Raw genomic sequence first — 15,127 nt, 5'->3', positions numbered from 1 at the left:
GGATTTGATGGAAAGGAAAGGAAAGAAGAGAAGAGCCTGACCTTGAGGTAAGATGCATCGTGCAGCGCTCCTGACTGACACGAGATGAGCAGCTGCACATTCTTCATAGAGCCAAAGTGACCAGGAAGGAAGACCTGATGGCACAGCGCGCCCCTTGTAGAAAAAGCGATGATGTTCAAGTTCAGTTATGCCAGCGCATCCAAAATACAAGTAGCGAAAACAGTCTCTCCAATCCATTGAAGTTGGTATCACTGTCCCAAACCGTGGTCTCCAAACCTCCTATCGGTGCCGTCCCAACCCAAACAGATACTCTTCACCCAACGCCTTCGTCAACAAATCGTATCCATCATCCCAAAGCATTAAGACGTGTTTCCCACAGCATAGCAATACGCCTCCCGTGACCATTACTTTCGTTGCGCTGCCTCATACATTGTTGCGAGAATGCCGACGTAGCCACCGACCAGCATTGCGCGGTAGCCCCCCAACATCGACGCGTTGACCATGCAGACGTGCTTCGGGTGAATGAAGCTGAAGACATGATCGTTGTTGTATACAACGAATGCAAGTAGTGCTTTGACGACATTGAAGGTCAGTGGATCCGCGCGATAGCGGGCAACGGAAACTTTGGTGCCACCGCGTTTGATGTCCCGTACACTCAAATTGTAGAAGTAGGCGAAGAATAGCGGGATGAAGATGGAGGTCGCTGACCACAGGAGCGTCGGCATCCAGAAGTCGGATTCAACCAGTTGGAACAGATTTGGAAGCATCAATCTCGTCTCCGGGATGCTCAGGCCGAACAGCTCGTATGACTTCGTGAAGGCGGGGCCCACTTGTGTGAGTGGAAGAAGATTCCTCGAGAGGCAGATGCCTTCCAGAAGCAAGCAGGACACCTGGACGCCGATCACGGAACTGCACATCTCGCGGACCGACTCAACAAACTCAGGAATGCCAGAGCCGGTGTACAAGTCATCGATGTTTGCGGACCTGTCGAGGGCAAAAGTCAGTATCAAATGAGTCACATATAGAGTCAAGATCAATAGGATCGCGTGGGCAACACGTTGCGCGCTTACATTCTGCGAGTGGCATATTCAACTTCGTCCGCGACGTCAGCCGGCGATGCTGGCAGTTCTGGACGTCGAGGTCGACCAGGAGTTCGCGTCGCCAATGTTGAAGAAGATGGCACGATTGCTTGAGAAGGCGATGCGCTTGCATAGTCGTCCTCACTGTCGCGCGCGTTAGAGCCGCAATCGTTCAATGGACGCGAGTCGCATACCCTTCGTCCTTCACCTTCGTTGTTCTCCTCCCCCGTGCTTTGACGACACTCTTAACCTCGCCGTCGTCACCACTAGTCACGCCGGGCGCGCTACTGCTGCTACGCGGTTTGAAGGGTGTTCGGCGCATGCTGCTGTAGTACGGTTCGAACGTTGCGTTGCGCGAAAGACGCGTCGCATTGCGCTGAAGGTAGTTGTCGAGTCGCTCGACGATCTCGTCTTTCAGAAGGCCGTCATCGCTGTTATGCGTTAGTTGCGTGCCAGACTACAGGTTGCTAGGCGCATTGGCGTACTGCTTGAGACCAGCGTCGGCGGACAGCTCGAGCAACGCCTGCTTCTTTTGTTTATTGAGCCAGGAAGTCATGTTTGATCAATTGAATGCGTCGACCCGAGTCTTTGATATCACGCGACCATAATGAAGCTCAAGTGAAGTGCGTATAGAGTGTGATATGCGTCCCGGCGCGTCAGTCGCGGAGGTGGGGTGTTGTTGTATAAACACTGGGATGGCCGGGCTTCGTCTCAGGCTCATCATGCCTATTGGTTTCCAGCCGGCTTAGCGCACATGTCGGCGTGAGGGTGAGACAAGGTCCGGATCGGAGCCGAAGCTCCGTGCGCTAAACTCCTTTGAGACATGGACGACATCGACTGAATGCGAAGTAAAACCGCTTTGCATCCATCGCCTCCACCATCAACGCCAACTAGAGTCAATCGCTGTCTACGACACACTCCTGGCTGCTACACCTGTCGAAAGTCGCTGTCTATCATATGCGCTGATCAGCCGGGACACACTTCATGGTCTTCAGCCGTCTGGCTGAGTATCTGCCCACCTCCGGTCAATCTCCTCTCAACTATACCGACAATGGGGGCGAGCAGTCGGCGGTTAGTATGCAGGGCGTCACAGGACGGCAGGAAGAAGGCTTTCGGACGGATACAGACCCCGGCGTCTCTCCTACCACAGCGATAGAGGATGCGCCAATTTACCGTGCGCCCTATCTGCACGCCATGTTGGCTGGCGGCTTAGGAGGCACAATGGGGGACATGTTGATGCATAGTTTGGACACGGTCAAGACGAGACAACAGGGCGATCCGCATCTGCCACCCAAGTATGCCACCATGGGCAACTCGTACTGGACGATCCTACGGCAGGAAGGCGTTGCACGAGGACTGTACGGTGGTGTCACGCCCGCTTTCTTGGGTTCCTTCGCTGGTACCTTTATATTCTTTGGGGCATACGAATGGAGCAAGCGCTTCATGCTGGATCACGGCGCACCTGGCACCATGGCCTATCTTTCAGCTGGCTTCTTCGCAGATCTGGTCATCAGTCCACTCTACGTCCCAACGGAGGTGTTGAAGACGAGACTACAGCTGCAAGGAAGATACAATAATCCCTACTTCAGCTCTGGGTACAACTACCGCTCTACGATGCACGCGCTGCGTACGATCTACCGAACGGAAGGGCTCGGAGAGTTCTTTTCTGGGTATAAAGCGACCATCTATCGTGATCTGCCATTCTCCGCCGTTCAGTTTGCTATCTATGAGCAGGAACAGCGGATTGCGAAGAAGTGGGCGGGTCAAGGACAGGACATTGGGCTGCCCTTGGAGATCTTCACTGGGTTCAGCGCGGGCGGCATAGCAGGAGCGTTGACATGCCCTATGGATGTTGTCAAGACGCGCATCCAGACCGAGCTGGATCCTGCGGTCGTTGCTGCCGCGAGACAACAGAAGCAGGTGAAGATGGATTCTAAAGCAGCTACTCCTGGATCTACGACAGCAGCGGTGGTTCAGCGGCCGAGCACAGCATCCGCTTCGGCCCCTCAGCATCAGCGACAAGCTATCTCGACCACCAGCCCGAGCACGACGCTCAAACGGCATGGCCAGGTCAGCTTGGACACCGAGTCGGTCATGAAAGCGCTTCGGATCATCTACAGAACCGAAGGATTGGCCGGCTGGTTTCGAGGAGTGGGCCCACGGTTCGTCTGGACGGGTATGCAGAGCGGAACAATGCTGGTGATCTATCAGAAGCTGCTCAAGTGGTTTGAGCTCCATCCGATTATGGGAGATGGCAACACAGGACTGCGAGGTGTAAGAGCGTAGGACGCTCCGACTGTATCGGTAGGCATTGGCGGCGCATGGAAGCATGCATGTAGCACGGCGCTGGAGGCTCTGCATTACATATAAAGTGTACAATACTACTCTTCGACTGCACGTGCATCTTTAGTAGATCGAAGCTTTCAGGTTGTCGGGCACTGGCAGCAAGCCACTGACCGCCTGGTCGCCAACGCACACGATCGTCATTGCGCATCCTTCCACACCTTCACGAAGCCTTCCTTCCCAAAGAACATTCACATTGTGCCTCCGCGGCTGCAAAAGCTTCACTTTCACATGACAAAACTTTAATCGCAATGTCGGGACCAAATCCCTACGGTCCGGGTGCCGGCTACCACGCACCACCTACCAATGGATACGCCGATGAGCCCCAAGCACCACCACACAACAGCTACGACCCGCATTCAGGCCATCCCATCCCGCCAGGCTACGTTCCACCGCAACGCGCTCCACCGTCGGGCGACTACTTCCCGCCCCCACCGCGTCAAGAGTACAATGAAGACCACTGGGATGAAGGAGAACCACGTTCAGACTACGACCGCGGCTACGGCAGAGGGCCACCGCGCGGTTATGGATACTCATGCGACGGCTATGAAGACCGACAAAACGCGTCTTCGGATCCTTACCCGCATGACGAGAATGCTATAACGCCTTATGACGAAGAGCGAGCGGAGGCAGAGGACAGGCGTGGGTGGGAAGAGGAGCAGAGGAGGAGGTATGAGCAGAGACCTCCGCCTCCGCCAATGACCGACTACGAACCGAGAGACCGATACTACGATGATCGCAGGGACGATGACCGGTACTACGACAGGCGGGGCGATTCGAGGGATCGGTACACGTACTCCGATGATCGGTCGTCGCTTGACTACCGCGACAGGCGGGATGACAGGAGGAGAAGAGAATCTCGCACTTCCGTATCGAAGACGGGCAAGGACGTCTTCGGTGGGAAAGAAGGTCAGCGCGGTCTCAGCGCACAAATACTCGGCGGTGCAATGGGTGGGCTAGCGGGCCACGAGCTCGGAGGTAGTCTACTGAAGACGCTTGGTGGTGCAGTAGTCGGAGCGATGGGCGCGAAGGTGCTGGAGAATGAGCATGAGAAGCGAAGTACCAGAATCGCTCCCAGGAAGGAGGGCGCCATGAAGAACGCTGCGCCTTTCAAGGACGACGCGGTGAAGGACAGGAGAGGCTCTTATCCGAGCCGGCCGCCGCCGAGGGAGCGTTCGAGGTCGAGGACGAGGTCACGGCGGGGGACGGGCAGGAGGAGGAGTGACAGCGATTATTCTAGCGATCGGGACTATTCGCCTTCGAGATACTCGCCTCCACCATCGAGGAGGTAAGGAAGGCATGAAGATAGCTTGACGATTTATGGGAGTGGTGATTTGATGTTTGAAGATTGAAGCGGATGATTACCAGGTGCGATTACCATCAAGATAGCAACAAATCGGTTTTGCTCTGTGAGTCACCACAATTTTACTTTCACCTCCTCCTCACACCTCTGAAGGTTCTTCTCGTACACACTCCATCGTACTGCCGGGCATATCTGGCAGTGTTCTCCGAGATTGATACCACTAGGAAAGGCCACAGCACTCCCCTCGGCAGACTGTCATTGTTTGTGAGAAGATCCCATCACACTGCTCACTCCGCCGCTTCCACTCTCGACGGCGTTGCCGCCCTGACAGCACACCCGGATCGCACCACAGCCCAGTTAACATGGCACGTCACAAACATAAGCAGACCAAATCCATGGGTCAAAGCAAGCATACGTTCTTCCGCGAAGACCTCAACGCAACACTGGAGCAGTTCGACGCAGATCAAAAGAAAAGTTCTACATCACTTCTTCTGGATCTCCCGACCGAGTTGCGCCAGGCTATACTCAACGGCATAATCGACGATGATGAGATCTTGCATGCAGATCTTGAGAAGGAGGCTCGGACGCTGAGCGCCATCTGTACGACTTTCAAGGGGGATGTCGAATGGGTGGTCAAGAAGTGGCAACAACGAAAGGAAGCACTTAAACCGGTTCCAAATGGCGCCTTCGATGCTTACATATCCGAACTCCTGGCACCTCTCGCGTCTGCCGCAGCGGCCGTGACCTCCCGGTACAGAGCGAAGACACAACACCGAGGCAAGGCGTGGCACTCCAAGGCAGAGAGGGAGCGATACGGAGGAGGTTCGAAACACGAAGCGATTAGGAAGGAGAGGAAGACACTCTCCAGCATGCAGGCCCTTTCCGGTCACTCCACTTATCGGCTGTCCGGCGACGATACGGCTTGGGCGTCGAAGAAGTGGGCGGTCCAGTCCGCGGCAGAGCTCGAAGGAATTGAGTTGTGGCGAAAGCTGCGGGATGAGAAGTTTGAGGGGTTAAAGGAGAGCCACAAAGGAAAATGGAAAACACTAAGCAAGGCAGCGAGAGAGAAGGCAAAGACGCAGAAGCGGAGGGTGAAGGCATTGGAGAAAAAGCTGAAAGGTCCTGGTCCTGAAGAACAAGGCACTGCACAGGTGCGAGAACAAGACCGCACAACAGCCTCCACTCGAAATTGGTGAGCTCCATAATGGCGGCTATCGCCATACGCGCTTCGTCACACCCCATTTAGCGAGCACTCGCCAGCTCGATCACACATCCTGCTTGCTCTTCTTTAGGTACTGAGCAATACGTTCAGACTCGAAATCGTACACCGAGAGGTCCTCCAGCGCCTGCCGACCCTCACGCTCGATGGCCTGGCGTATGTCTTCGGATCTTGGTGTAAAGCGGCAAGCGAAGGGTTCTGGTCGCCAATTCAGGCCGTTACTAAGGGTCTTGTTAGCAAGCATTTCCACGCGAAGAACAACAACACTCACGTATAATGGTTAATGTCCACTGGAATCTCCTTTCCATTCTTGTCAATTGCGTTATGGATATTGAATCCCCACAGCAGTCTGGCGACCGTAATGAACGTTCCCTGCTCGGCCAGCCCTTGCCCAGAGCATACTCTTCGGCCCCAACCAAAAGTCATATAGCCTCGATCGTTCGAGAACTGTCTTGCTCTCTCGCCATTAAGATACCGCTCCGGGTCAAATCGATCTGGCTCGGGGAAATCGCGGTCGTTGTGGTGAATGGCCCAAACGTTGCCTTGCGTCCAGGTGCCCTTGGGAATCACATAGCCATTCCAGGTATCGTCAGAAACAGGAGCATGCGGCTGGCCGCCAATGATGGCCACGCTTCGCCATCGGAAGACCTCCTTTACGAAGGCCTTGACATAGACAAGCGAAGGCTCGTCTTCCCATGCTGGGCTGCGATGGTGACCAACGACTCTATCCAACTCCTCCCATGCGCGAGTCAGTGTTTCGGGAAAGGCAACGCATGCTAACACGAACGTGACCAGCGTCGAGCTCGAAGTGTCTGCGCCAGCTCCAAAGAGGTTGCCAGCCAAGGAAGAGATCTCAAGGGGTCGCAGGTCGTACTTCGGCTGCTCCGCATAGATCTGATTCGCGTAGCAAGGAGCTTCCGGGTCTCGTTGATGTGCTTCTTCCGCAAGAGCATGGAAGAACTCCTGTCCACGACGGCGTTTCCCGAGGCCCTGGAAGAGTGCTGGGAAGAGATCTGGTGGTAATCTGGCGAGATAAGGAAATGTCTCGAAGAGCATCGGGAAGGTTTTGCCCGGGACATTGAGATCTGCTGCCTGCACAGGGAGGTCAGCATAGGCCGGTAGTTGTTCGATCAGGCAGGGCATACCTTTTGCATCACGGCAATAACCTCAGTAATAATCGGATCGTCAATGCTCGCCACTCTCCTCCCAAACCCAATGATGGATACCACGCTGGTAGCATAGCGTTCGAAATGCGCGACATACTTGTCTGGCGTGCGAAGAAGCTCGTACGCAATGACTTTGCTCTCATCGTTCTGGAAGTCGCGGTACTTCCTCACTTGCTGCAGCCCAACACCAGAGTGCGTGAGCTTACGGTGAACTCTCCAGCGGTCTCCGTAAAACATAGTCACCAGGTTTGACTGATACATGCCGGTGAGCTCAGTGAAGACGACCATTCTTGGCCTACTGCTATAGACAGACGCCTTCTTCTCAAGAATCTCTGTCGCGGTCCAACCTAATGAGGAGGGGGTCAGTTGTTGTTTGCCTTGCGGAGAGGCTAATACTTCTTACAATCGTTAATCCATACTGTAGGGTTGCGTCCGATCCAGAAGGTGATCACTGGGCTGTTCAACGACTTCGACAAGGCTTCAAAGTATATCCACGGCTTCGTGTCAGGAAGGAGGGGAGTGTTTCCAACGATAGGCCATGGCGTTGGACCAGGCGGCTTTCGAGAGTTAGCGTTGGTTTGACAAGAATCGATGGATTTACTCACCATCTTTCTGTGAAGAAGCAATATCCGAACATAGTCTATTACCAGCCATGCTAACCCTCCTACAAAGGCCAGTGGTAGCAGCCATATGATTTTGGCTCCGATCAGCCCGTTGTCGAGAATGGCCATCGTTCGACGCGTTCGTACCAAAGATTGCTGTGTAGTCCGAGATGAAGTCTGGATACCAAGGTTACAGAGCTACTCTCCGTACGTTCCAAGCTACTTCGTTCCATGGCGGCAGGATGGTTCTCAAGCAACTGCCGAGAGCAAGTGAAGTTCACGCGGCATTGAACTTCCATCCCGTGCCACACCCCACCCGCATCTTCTGCAGAAGGTGGGCCGTCTCGACACGACCAACGTGTTTTGAGATCTCTGAGTGGTTAGAGCTGGTTGAGATCACCTCCACACCCCGTGGAGAAGGAAGAGGAGTTGTGGTCGGCACCCGGGAAAAGAGCCCTAAGCTCTTCGACCACACTTTAGCCGCTGCACAACCTCCCCTGCTCTCTCGCGGCAACGTTCTCCCAAAGAAGTACCGAATGGAAGCATTGCGGAACAACGTATAGCTCAGCGTCGATCTCGTTGACTATGGAGAGCTGTAGATTCGATGAGGCTGTTGCTGCTTTGATGATATCGTTCCTATACCATACTCTCTAATCACCACCAAAGCGAGTCATGGCTGGCGAAGCGACTCTTAACGGCAACAACATCAATGGCGACCATCCTGCTCAGGTCAATGGAACAGCTGAACATTCGAAGCCAAAGACTGGTATCAAGATTGTCATCGTAGGGGCTGGATTCGGAGGACTCTGTGCTGCTATAGAATGTCATCGTCAAGGCCACAATGTCGAATTGTACGAGTCATTCAAAGAGCTGAAAGTGCTTGGTGATATCATCTCGTTCGGCGCGAACGCAGGCAGGATCTTTCGGAGATGGTTCATCCCCGGAACTGCAGAAAGAATCAGCGATCGATTAGATCCATTGTGCATTAAGCGTGATTCCACTGCCCTGTAACAACCACGCAAATACTGACGCTTCATTCAGTGCAGAAGTATGGCTTCAATATCCACAAGTACGACGGTGAGCTGGTGATGAACCAGAAGTCGCCGCCTCCCGACCCCGAAGCACCGGTGTTCAATGGCCACAGAGGAGAGCTCCACAAGACTGTCTACAACTACGTCAAAGACGATTTGAAGATCCCGATCCGTCTCGGTTGCCGGATCACGAAGTACTTTGAGACAGAATCAGACGCTGGCATTCTCCTCGACACTGGAGAGAAGGTGACAGCAGATGTAGTCATTGGTGCAGATGGAGTTCGATCGAAGGCTCGAGAGCTCGTGCTTGGTTACGAGGACAAGCCAAAGTCAAGCGGATATGCCGTCTTCCGGGCTTGGTTTACGAACGTCGATATGATCAAAGATCCAGAAACGAAACGGTTCTGCGAGAATGGCGATACATTCAATGGCTGGATTGGACCAGACGTGCACTTTTTGTTCTCGACCATCAAGAATGGCAGCGACTGCTGTTGGGTGCTGACTCACAAGGACGATGCAGATATTGAGGAGTCGTGGTCGTTTCCGGGAAAGCTGGAGGATGTCTACAAGGTGTTCGAAGGTTGGGATCCACTGTGCAAGCGTATTGTCTCCAAGACTCCCGAAGATAAGCTTGTCGACTGGAAGCTGGTGTACCGAGACCCGCTACCACGGTGGGTGAGCGATGGGGGAAGGACGTGCTTGTTGGGTGACTCAGCTCACCCATTCCTTCCCACCTCAGCACAGGGAGCAACACAAGCGATGGAGGATGGCGTAACCATTGCGATCTGCCTAAGGGAAGCGGGCAAAGACACTGTGGCGGCTGCTTTGCGGGCATTCCAGGAGATTCGCTACGACCGGGTCAAGGATGTGCAGAAGACTGGTGAGAGCACAAGGGACATGTGGCACAAGGCAGATTGGTGAGTACATCTCGTCGCTCAATATTCATTACATGACATCGAAGTGAGACATGTGCTGACGAGTTCTATTTGTCTTTGTAGGGATGCGGTCAAGAAGGATCCGACAAGCATACAGATGCCGCGGGAGGATTGGATTCATGGCCACGATGCGGAGGTACATGCGGAGCAGGTGGTTGGGGATGCTGTGAAGAAGTTCTCCTGATCACCGAAACGGCCTGCTTTGGAGATAAGATCTTTAGCGACCGATCTTTAAAATGTTGTCAAGCGTCATCAATGCAATAAACTGACGATCTCGTAGCTGATTTCGGGCAATAGCTAGGCTCGCCATCATAAACACGAACTCGTTTTGGTAGGTTTCGGCCACCGACAGAAGCAACGCATAAACACCAGCGTAACCAGGACTCTACGCAAATCCTTCCCACCCCTCCTTAGTCCGGCCTAGCCCCTTAGTTCGTTAGCGCGAGAGGCATAGCAGGTCAGGGCTACACCTACCATTGGAAGCTGGTCTGTACAAGCATCACAAGTTGTGGCCACTCCATCTTGTCGAACGCTTTGGCGTATTAGCTGAAGAAGATCGGGCAGTGGATGGAATTGCCTACCTGCTTTGTTGCGGCTCTTGTTGACGTCTTGCGAGCTGTCTTTGGTGCCGCCCGTGACCTTCGTGATCGGCACCGTCTGTGCAGAAATGCGACTGCGAAGTTGGCTTTCGTGTACGTACGGCTGCAGTTCCAAGGTGCGAAGCAGACGATGGAACTGTTTTGAGGTCTGCTCCTTGTTGCGAAGTATTGGTAAGTCGACAAGTAATGACTGAGCAGCGGCGACATCCGCGAAGCCATTGGAACCTTCAACCTCTGTGATGCCGTAAGACAGAGACTCTCCGGCTTGCCGTGGGAGAGTGATGAAGCAGGTGGTGGTCTGAAGCGGCTCTCCATAATGCAGGTCGTGATTGTTATCCTCCGGCCACTTCTTCAGCTCCTCGTCCGTAATGCGGGTCCTTGCAAAGTAGGCCGCGAGGCCGAAATGCTTGTACAAAATCTAGTAGATGGTAAGTAAATGTATTCAGACATTGTTACCCTACTTGTTGCTCGCCTCACCTGATCGTACTTGGCGAAGTTGCCATTCACCCTTTGAGAGATCAGAGTCTCCCAACCGTCAGCCAGCTCGGGACATTCTTCAAGGTACCAGTCAATGCGTTCCATCAGAATGTCATTGACCACTTCGTGGTGGACCTTTTTGCAGTCTTCGCAGTCGTGGTCCTCATAGGGTCCGTGGTAACATCCACACCCACTGCACGGAGACCCCGGTTCATCTTCGTCGCAGTCCTCGCAACGGTGCGGGCCTTCCTCCATAGCACAGAACTCCGCCTCGCTAGCCGCTATGGGATGGTCCGAAGGCTCGCATCGATGCTCGAAATGTTTGAACGACTCGATCCATGTCGACTTCTTCAGGTGTAGGTCGTGAAAAAGGACGTCTTCAATAGCAGATAGGAGCTCAATCGGCAGCTTGTTGATGTTCATGTTCGTCCCTTTGCCGAAACAGTGGCATAGTCGCAGCGTGGTCGAGACTGGGAGGAACTTTTCGTACGCTTCGAGGGCCTGGCCAAGAAGGTCTGGCCTCACTGGCATGCCCCATGCTAGACCGGCGCTTGTCGTGCTCATGTCGACCATCGTGAGTACATTTAGTCTGATGTGTTGAGCGTCGGTCGTTGTCGTACAAGTAGATGACCACGTTGAGGTGAAAAGGTGGAGGTTTTGATGACATGAGGTCAAGTTTGAGCTTGCTTGCTTACCGCGTGAAGGAGCAGGCAGCCAAGCGCGCGTTTGCTACACGAGCTCACGTGCCGGCTTCAACTTCATGGTGAGATGCAAGGTAAGACAAGCACTCATTGCTTTGACGACAGAACAAGGCGATTGCACGATGTCCAGTGCGCTTAGATCGTCGACCCGTTGACAGCGAAACCGGCCTACTAGGTGGAAGCGACATCTTCTCACAGACACTGGCAGCCCACCGGCGAGAGGGATATGGCCTGGCTCGAGGCAATCGGGTTTCCGAGAAGACTGCCAGATATGCCTCGTTGGCCGCCTTCACTGTCTCTTGCTTGATCGCGCATCTCGAGGGGCGGCAATATTGACACGTCCTCCTTACGCGCTACGGCAGCCCCCTGTGAACCGGCGCCAAAGAGAGGATTGCAACTCGCTGTATACTTGGGCAGGTCGAAAACAAGAGATGAAGTCTGCGGCGCCAGGCGGAGAGGCCCAAGTCCGCGCGGTTCTCGCTTTCCGTTCCACCGCTCTCGCATTCCGAGCGCGGCCTGTGCGGCGGCAGCACTGGTGGCGTTCACAAGCCTTCAAAGTGCCTTCTTATTCAGGCTTAACCACCGACAAGCTCTTATCAATGTACTGCGTCATGTTCACCAACCACCGAACTTCGCCCACAGACTCCTCCATGTCCACCTCCAGCAAAGTCTGCTTTTTCTGCACCCTAAACCTTCACCTTCCCCTCCCGTCTAGTCCGTCCCTGGCATCTGTGCGAATCACAGTCTCAAGCTTGTGCCACCAATGCTTCGTCTGCGCCAAAGTTCCGTCCGGCTGCTGCAAGGCCCGCAGGCACCACAGATTTGTCCACTATCTGTACGATGCGTGATGGTCGCCGAGCGGGCGATAGTGTATGTACCTGACGTCCATTGCGCAAGTGGGCAGCGATTGAGCTACGACACGCGACTGCAACCGTTGTAGACTTCTTAAGAGCAGGTAAACCCTCTTCTTCTCGTACCCCTCTCTACTTAATTGCGTGTATCTTCATCTTACTCTATCAAGATGCTGTTCAAAAGCCTCGCTGCGTCCGCAGCATTGCTGCTCTCCTCCACACAGCTCGTCTCCGCTTCTCTGGGCTCGAGTTTCCATACAGAACGGACCACCGTGCCCAAATACAAGAACGCGAAGTCCAAGAGACAATTCTTCCCAAAGCCCGCAGAGAACCTTCATGAGATTACAGGACCCACTGGTGTCAAGATCCGCTACAAGAAGCCGGGCGATGCTGGTGTCTGCGAGACCACCGATGGCGTCGACAGCTACTCAGGTTATATCGACCTCGCCCCGAACGTGCACTCATACTTCTGGTTTTTCGAGTCGCGTTCAAACCCCTCAAAGGACCCAATGACTTTGTGGCTCAATGGCGGCCCTGGATCAGACAGCTTGATCGGATTGTTCGAAGAATTGGGGCCGTGCAGGATCAACGAAGATTTGAGCAGTGTGCTCAACCCATACTCGTGGAACGAAGTCAGCAACATGCTGTTCCTTTCTCAGCCCGTGGGCGTGGGCTTCTCCTACCAGCACATTGCCAACGGTTCTCTTGGAGGATATTCAGGAACTTTCTTGAACACCACTCAAGCTAATGCAACGGGCACATGGCCGATTCTCGATCCCATTAACCACGGTGATATCAGTACTACGTAAGCAAGGAGCCAGTTCCTGGGGCGTAGAACAACCACTGATATTCATGCTTGGGCAGTGATCTGGCAGCTATGGCGGCATGGCACGTTCTTCAAGCGTTCATGTCCGGGTTGCCATCTCTTGATCCGGAGGTCAGCTCAGTGCGTGACTTCAATCTCTGGACTGAGAGTTATGGGTAAGCTCATCAACCCAGAACAGATCGAATGGCAGCTGACAGTACAACAGCGGCCACTACGGTGAGTCTCACGCGAACCGAACCCCCTTCTCCATTTACAGTCGAAGAAAAGGCTCGGTGCCGATGGGCTAGAGCGTCTGTGGACATGCGGGCACGTCGTGTGCTTGTCGATCGGCCATGAGGACTGAGCCGATCCATCAACCGTCTCAATTGGGCGCAGAACAGTCTCCGGCCTTCCTGCTTCATTGTCTGGGACATCTGCTGACGGCTTCTCCTTGCGTGCTTATAGGGCCAGGCTTCTTCAACTATTTTCAGGAGCAGAACACCAAGATTGATGCAGGCGAGAACAAGGGCGTTAAGCTGAACTTCGCAACCCTGGGCATCGGCAACGGCATCATCGACGAAGCCATCCAGGCAGAGTACTATCCAGAATTTGCTGTGAATAACAGCTATGGCATAAAGGCCTACAACGACACCGTCTACAACTATGCGAGGTGAGACAATCATGGGCAAGACTGTTGGAGCAGTCTGAGACATTCACTAACCATCTCTGCGCTTTGTAGGTTCGCCAACTTCATGCCGAACGGCTGTCTCGATCAGATCCAGGCTTGCAAGGCTTCAGCAGCGGGCGTTGACGGCGGCTACATCAAGGAAGCCCATGGTCACGAAATCACGTACAAAGCAACCAGCAACCCGAGCATCGCTACCGTCTGCTCAGAGGCATCAGACATGTGTCGTGACAATGTTGAAGGAGTATATTACAGCTTTGGCGATAGGGGGACGTACGACATCCGTCACCCTGCCAATGACCCCACGCCGCCTGAATACTACATCGACTATGTGAACCAGGCCTACGTCCAGGACGCTCTCGGGGTCTCCGTTAACTATACGTCTGCTAACAACGACGTGTACTTTGCTTTCCAAGCAGAGGGCGATCAGATCTACCCCAATTTCCTGGCGGATCTGGAGCACATTTTGAATTCGGGCGTGAGGGTGTCTTTGTTTTACGGTGATGCGGTCAGTCCTCTCCCACATCTCCTACACTTTGATCGTTGAACAGGCACTGACAGTCCTCTTCCTAGGACTACATCTGCAACTGGTTCGGTGGCCAAGCCATCAGTCTCGCCCTCAAGTACAAGCACTCGAAGGAGTTCGCGGCCGCCGGCTACGCACCCATGATGTACAGCGGCAAGGAATACGGCGAAGTGCGTGAATACGGCAACTTCTCCTTCACGAGGATCTACGAGGCTGGCCACGAGGTATGTCACAAACCTTACAAACCCCTACACTGCTCGAGAGAATTGCTGACCCTTTCGCCTGTAGGTGCCATACTACCAACCCCAAGCCGCCCTCGCCCTATTTAACCGCACGATCAACTTCATGAACATCGCCGACGGAATGGAGAAGATCACCGGGACGTTCGCGACTAACGGCTCGGCGAGTGCGACTCACACTGCAAGTGCGGCACCGCTGCCGTCTTCTTCGGAGTATGCAGCGTACAGCAGGAGCTTGATCAAGAGCTATAGCATTCTTGACAACCAGCCGATGGCTTCCGCGTCTGCATCTGCGAGCGGCTATAGTGCTTGAGAAGGCTGTTGGAAAGGGTCATGAGTGAGCGGTAATGATGACGGTGCCACGGAGACAGGACGAAAGGAGTGTATACACTGTAACGATCATTAATGAAGTATGACTATATCTGTTGTCAACTGTGCAAACATCACGAATGGAGCATGAGCAAAGGTCGCCCGTGGTGGGTCTTCCCCACAGGATCTGAATCCTCTGACTATTGCGTGTGAATTCGAAAATTTGTTCTCTGTGACGATGGACTTCTGAACTGACC

General features: G+C 53.9%; 7 protein-coding genes across 7 annotated transcripts; 4 read left to right on the top strand and 3 right to left on the bottom strand.

Annotated features, from left to right (window-relative positions):
- Positions 1 to 404: 404 nt before the first annotated feature.
- On the bottom strand, positions 405 to 1,635 carry LTR77_000282 (uncharacterized protein; the record flags this gene model as incomplete). Its single annotated transcript, XM_064797549.1, has 4 exons — positions 405 to 984; positions 1,071 to 1,223; positions 1,274 to 1,510; positions 1,565 to 1,635. 4 exons carry the CDS (start codon positions 1,633 to 1,635, stop codon positions 405 to 407), a joined length of 1,041 nt encoding a protein of 346 aa, XP_064663783.1.
- A 428-nt stretch (positions 1,636 to 2,063) lies between these two features.
- Positions 2,064 to 3,365, top strand: LTR77_000281 (uncharacterized protein; the record flags this gene model as incomplete). Its single annotated transcript, XM_064797548.1, has 1 exon — positions 2,064 to 3,365. The coding sequence occupies one exon, from the start codon at positions 2,064 to 2,066 to the stop codon at positions 3,363 to 3,365; it is 1,302 nt and encodes a 433-aa protein (XP_064663782.1).
- A 308-nt stretch (positions 3,366 to 3,673) lies between these two features.
- On the top strand, positions 3,674 to 5,921 carry LTR77_000280 (uncharacterized protein; the record flags this gene model as incomplete). Its single annotated transcript, XM_064797547.1, has 2 exons — positions 3,674 to 4,710; positions 5,078 to 5,921. The coding sequence occupies 2 exons, from the start codon at positions 3,674 to 3,676 to the stop codon at positions 5,919 to 5,921; spliced, it is 1,881 nt and encodes a 626-aa protein (XP_064663781.1).
- Positions 5,922 to 5,990: 69 nt separating this feature from the next.
- Positions 5,991 to 7,718, bottom strand: LTR77_000279 (uncharacterized protein; the record flags this gene model as incomplete). Its single annotated transcript, XM_064797546.1, has 4 exons — positions 5,991 to 6,165; positions 6,216 to 7,036; positions 7,090 to 7,457; positions 7,514 to 7,718. 4 exons carry the CDS (start codon positions 7,716 to 7,718, stop codon positions 5,991 to 5,993), a joined length of 1,569 nt encoding a protein of 522 aa, XP_064663780.1.
- Positions 7,719 to 8,384: 666 nt separating this feature from the next.
- LTR77_000278 (uncharacterized protein) lies at positions 8,385 to 9,862 on the top strand (the record flags this gene model as incomplete). Its single annotated transcript, XM_064797545.1, has 3 exons — positions 8,385 to 8,703; positions 8,754 to 9,660; positions 9,742 to 9,862. 3 exons carry the CDS (start codon positions 8,385 to 8,387, stop codon positions 9,860 to 9,862), a joined length of 1,347 nt encoding a protein of 448 aa, XP_064663779.1.
- Positions 9,863 to 10,088: 226 nt separating this feature from the next.
- On the bottom strand, positions 10,089 to 11,327 carry LTR77_000277 (uncharacterized protein; the record flags this gene model as incomplete). Its single annotated transcript, XM_064797544.1, has 4 exons — positions 10,089 to 10,098; positions 10,153 to 10,210; positions 10,260 to 10,695; positions 10,755 to 11,327. 4 exons carry the CDS (start codon positions 11,325 to 11,327, stop codon positions 10,089 to 10,091), a joined length of 1,077 nt encoding a protein of 358 aa, XP_064663778.1.
- Positions 11,328 to 12,476: 1,149 nt separating this feature from the next.
- Positions 12,477 to 14,874, top strand: LTR77_000276 (uncharacterized protein; the record flags this gene model as incomplete). Its single annotated transcript, XM_064797543.1, has 7 exons — positions 12,477 to 13,111; positions 13,171 to 13,287; positions 13,338 to 13,348; positions 13,577 to 13,781; positions 13,851 to 14,304; positions 14,370 to 14,546; positions 14,611 to 14,874. 7 exons carry the CDS (start codon positions 12,477 to 12,479, stop codon positions 14,872 to 14,874), a joined length of 1,863 nt encoding a protein of 620 aa, XP_064663777.1.
- Between the last annotated feature and the right edge of the window lie 253 nt (positions 14,875 to 15,127).

The sequence above is a fragment of the Saxophila tyrrhenica genome (assembly GCF_035928015.1).
Source record: "Saxophila tyrrhenica strain CCFEE 5935 chromosome Unknown scaffold_1, whole genome shotgun sequence".
Taxonomy (NCBI): Eukaryota; Fungi; Ascomycota; class Dothideomycetes; order Mycosphaerellales; family Extremaceae; genus Saxophila; species Saxophila tyrrhenica.
The sequence above is the reverse complement of the archived record's forward strand: the minus strand, read 5'-3'. Positions and strand labels throughout refer to the sequence as shown.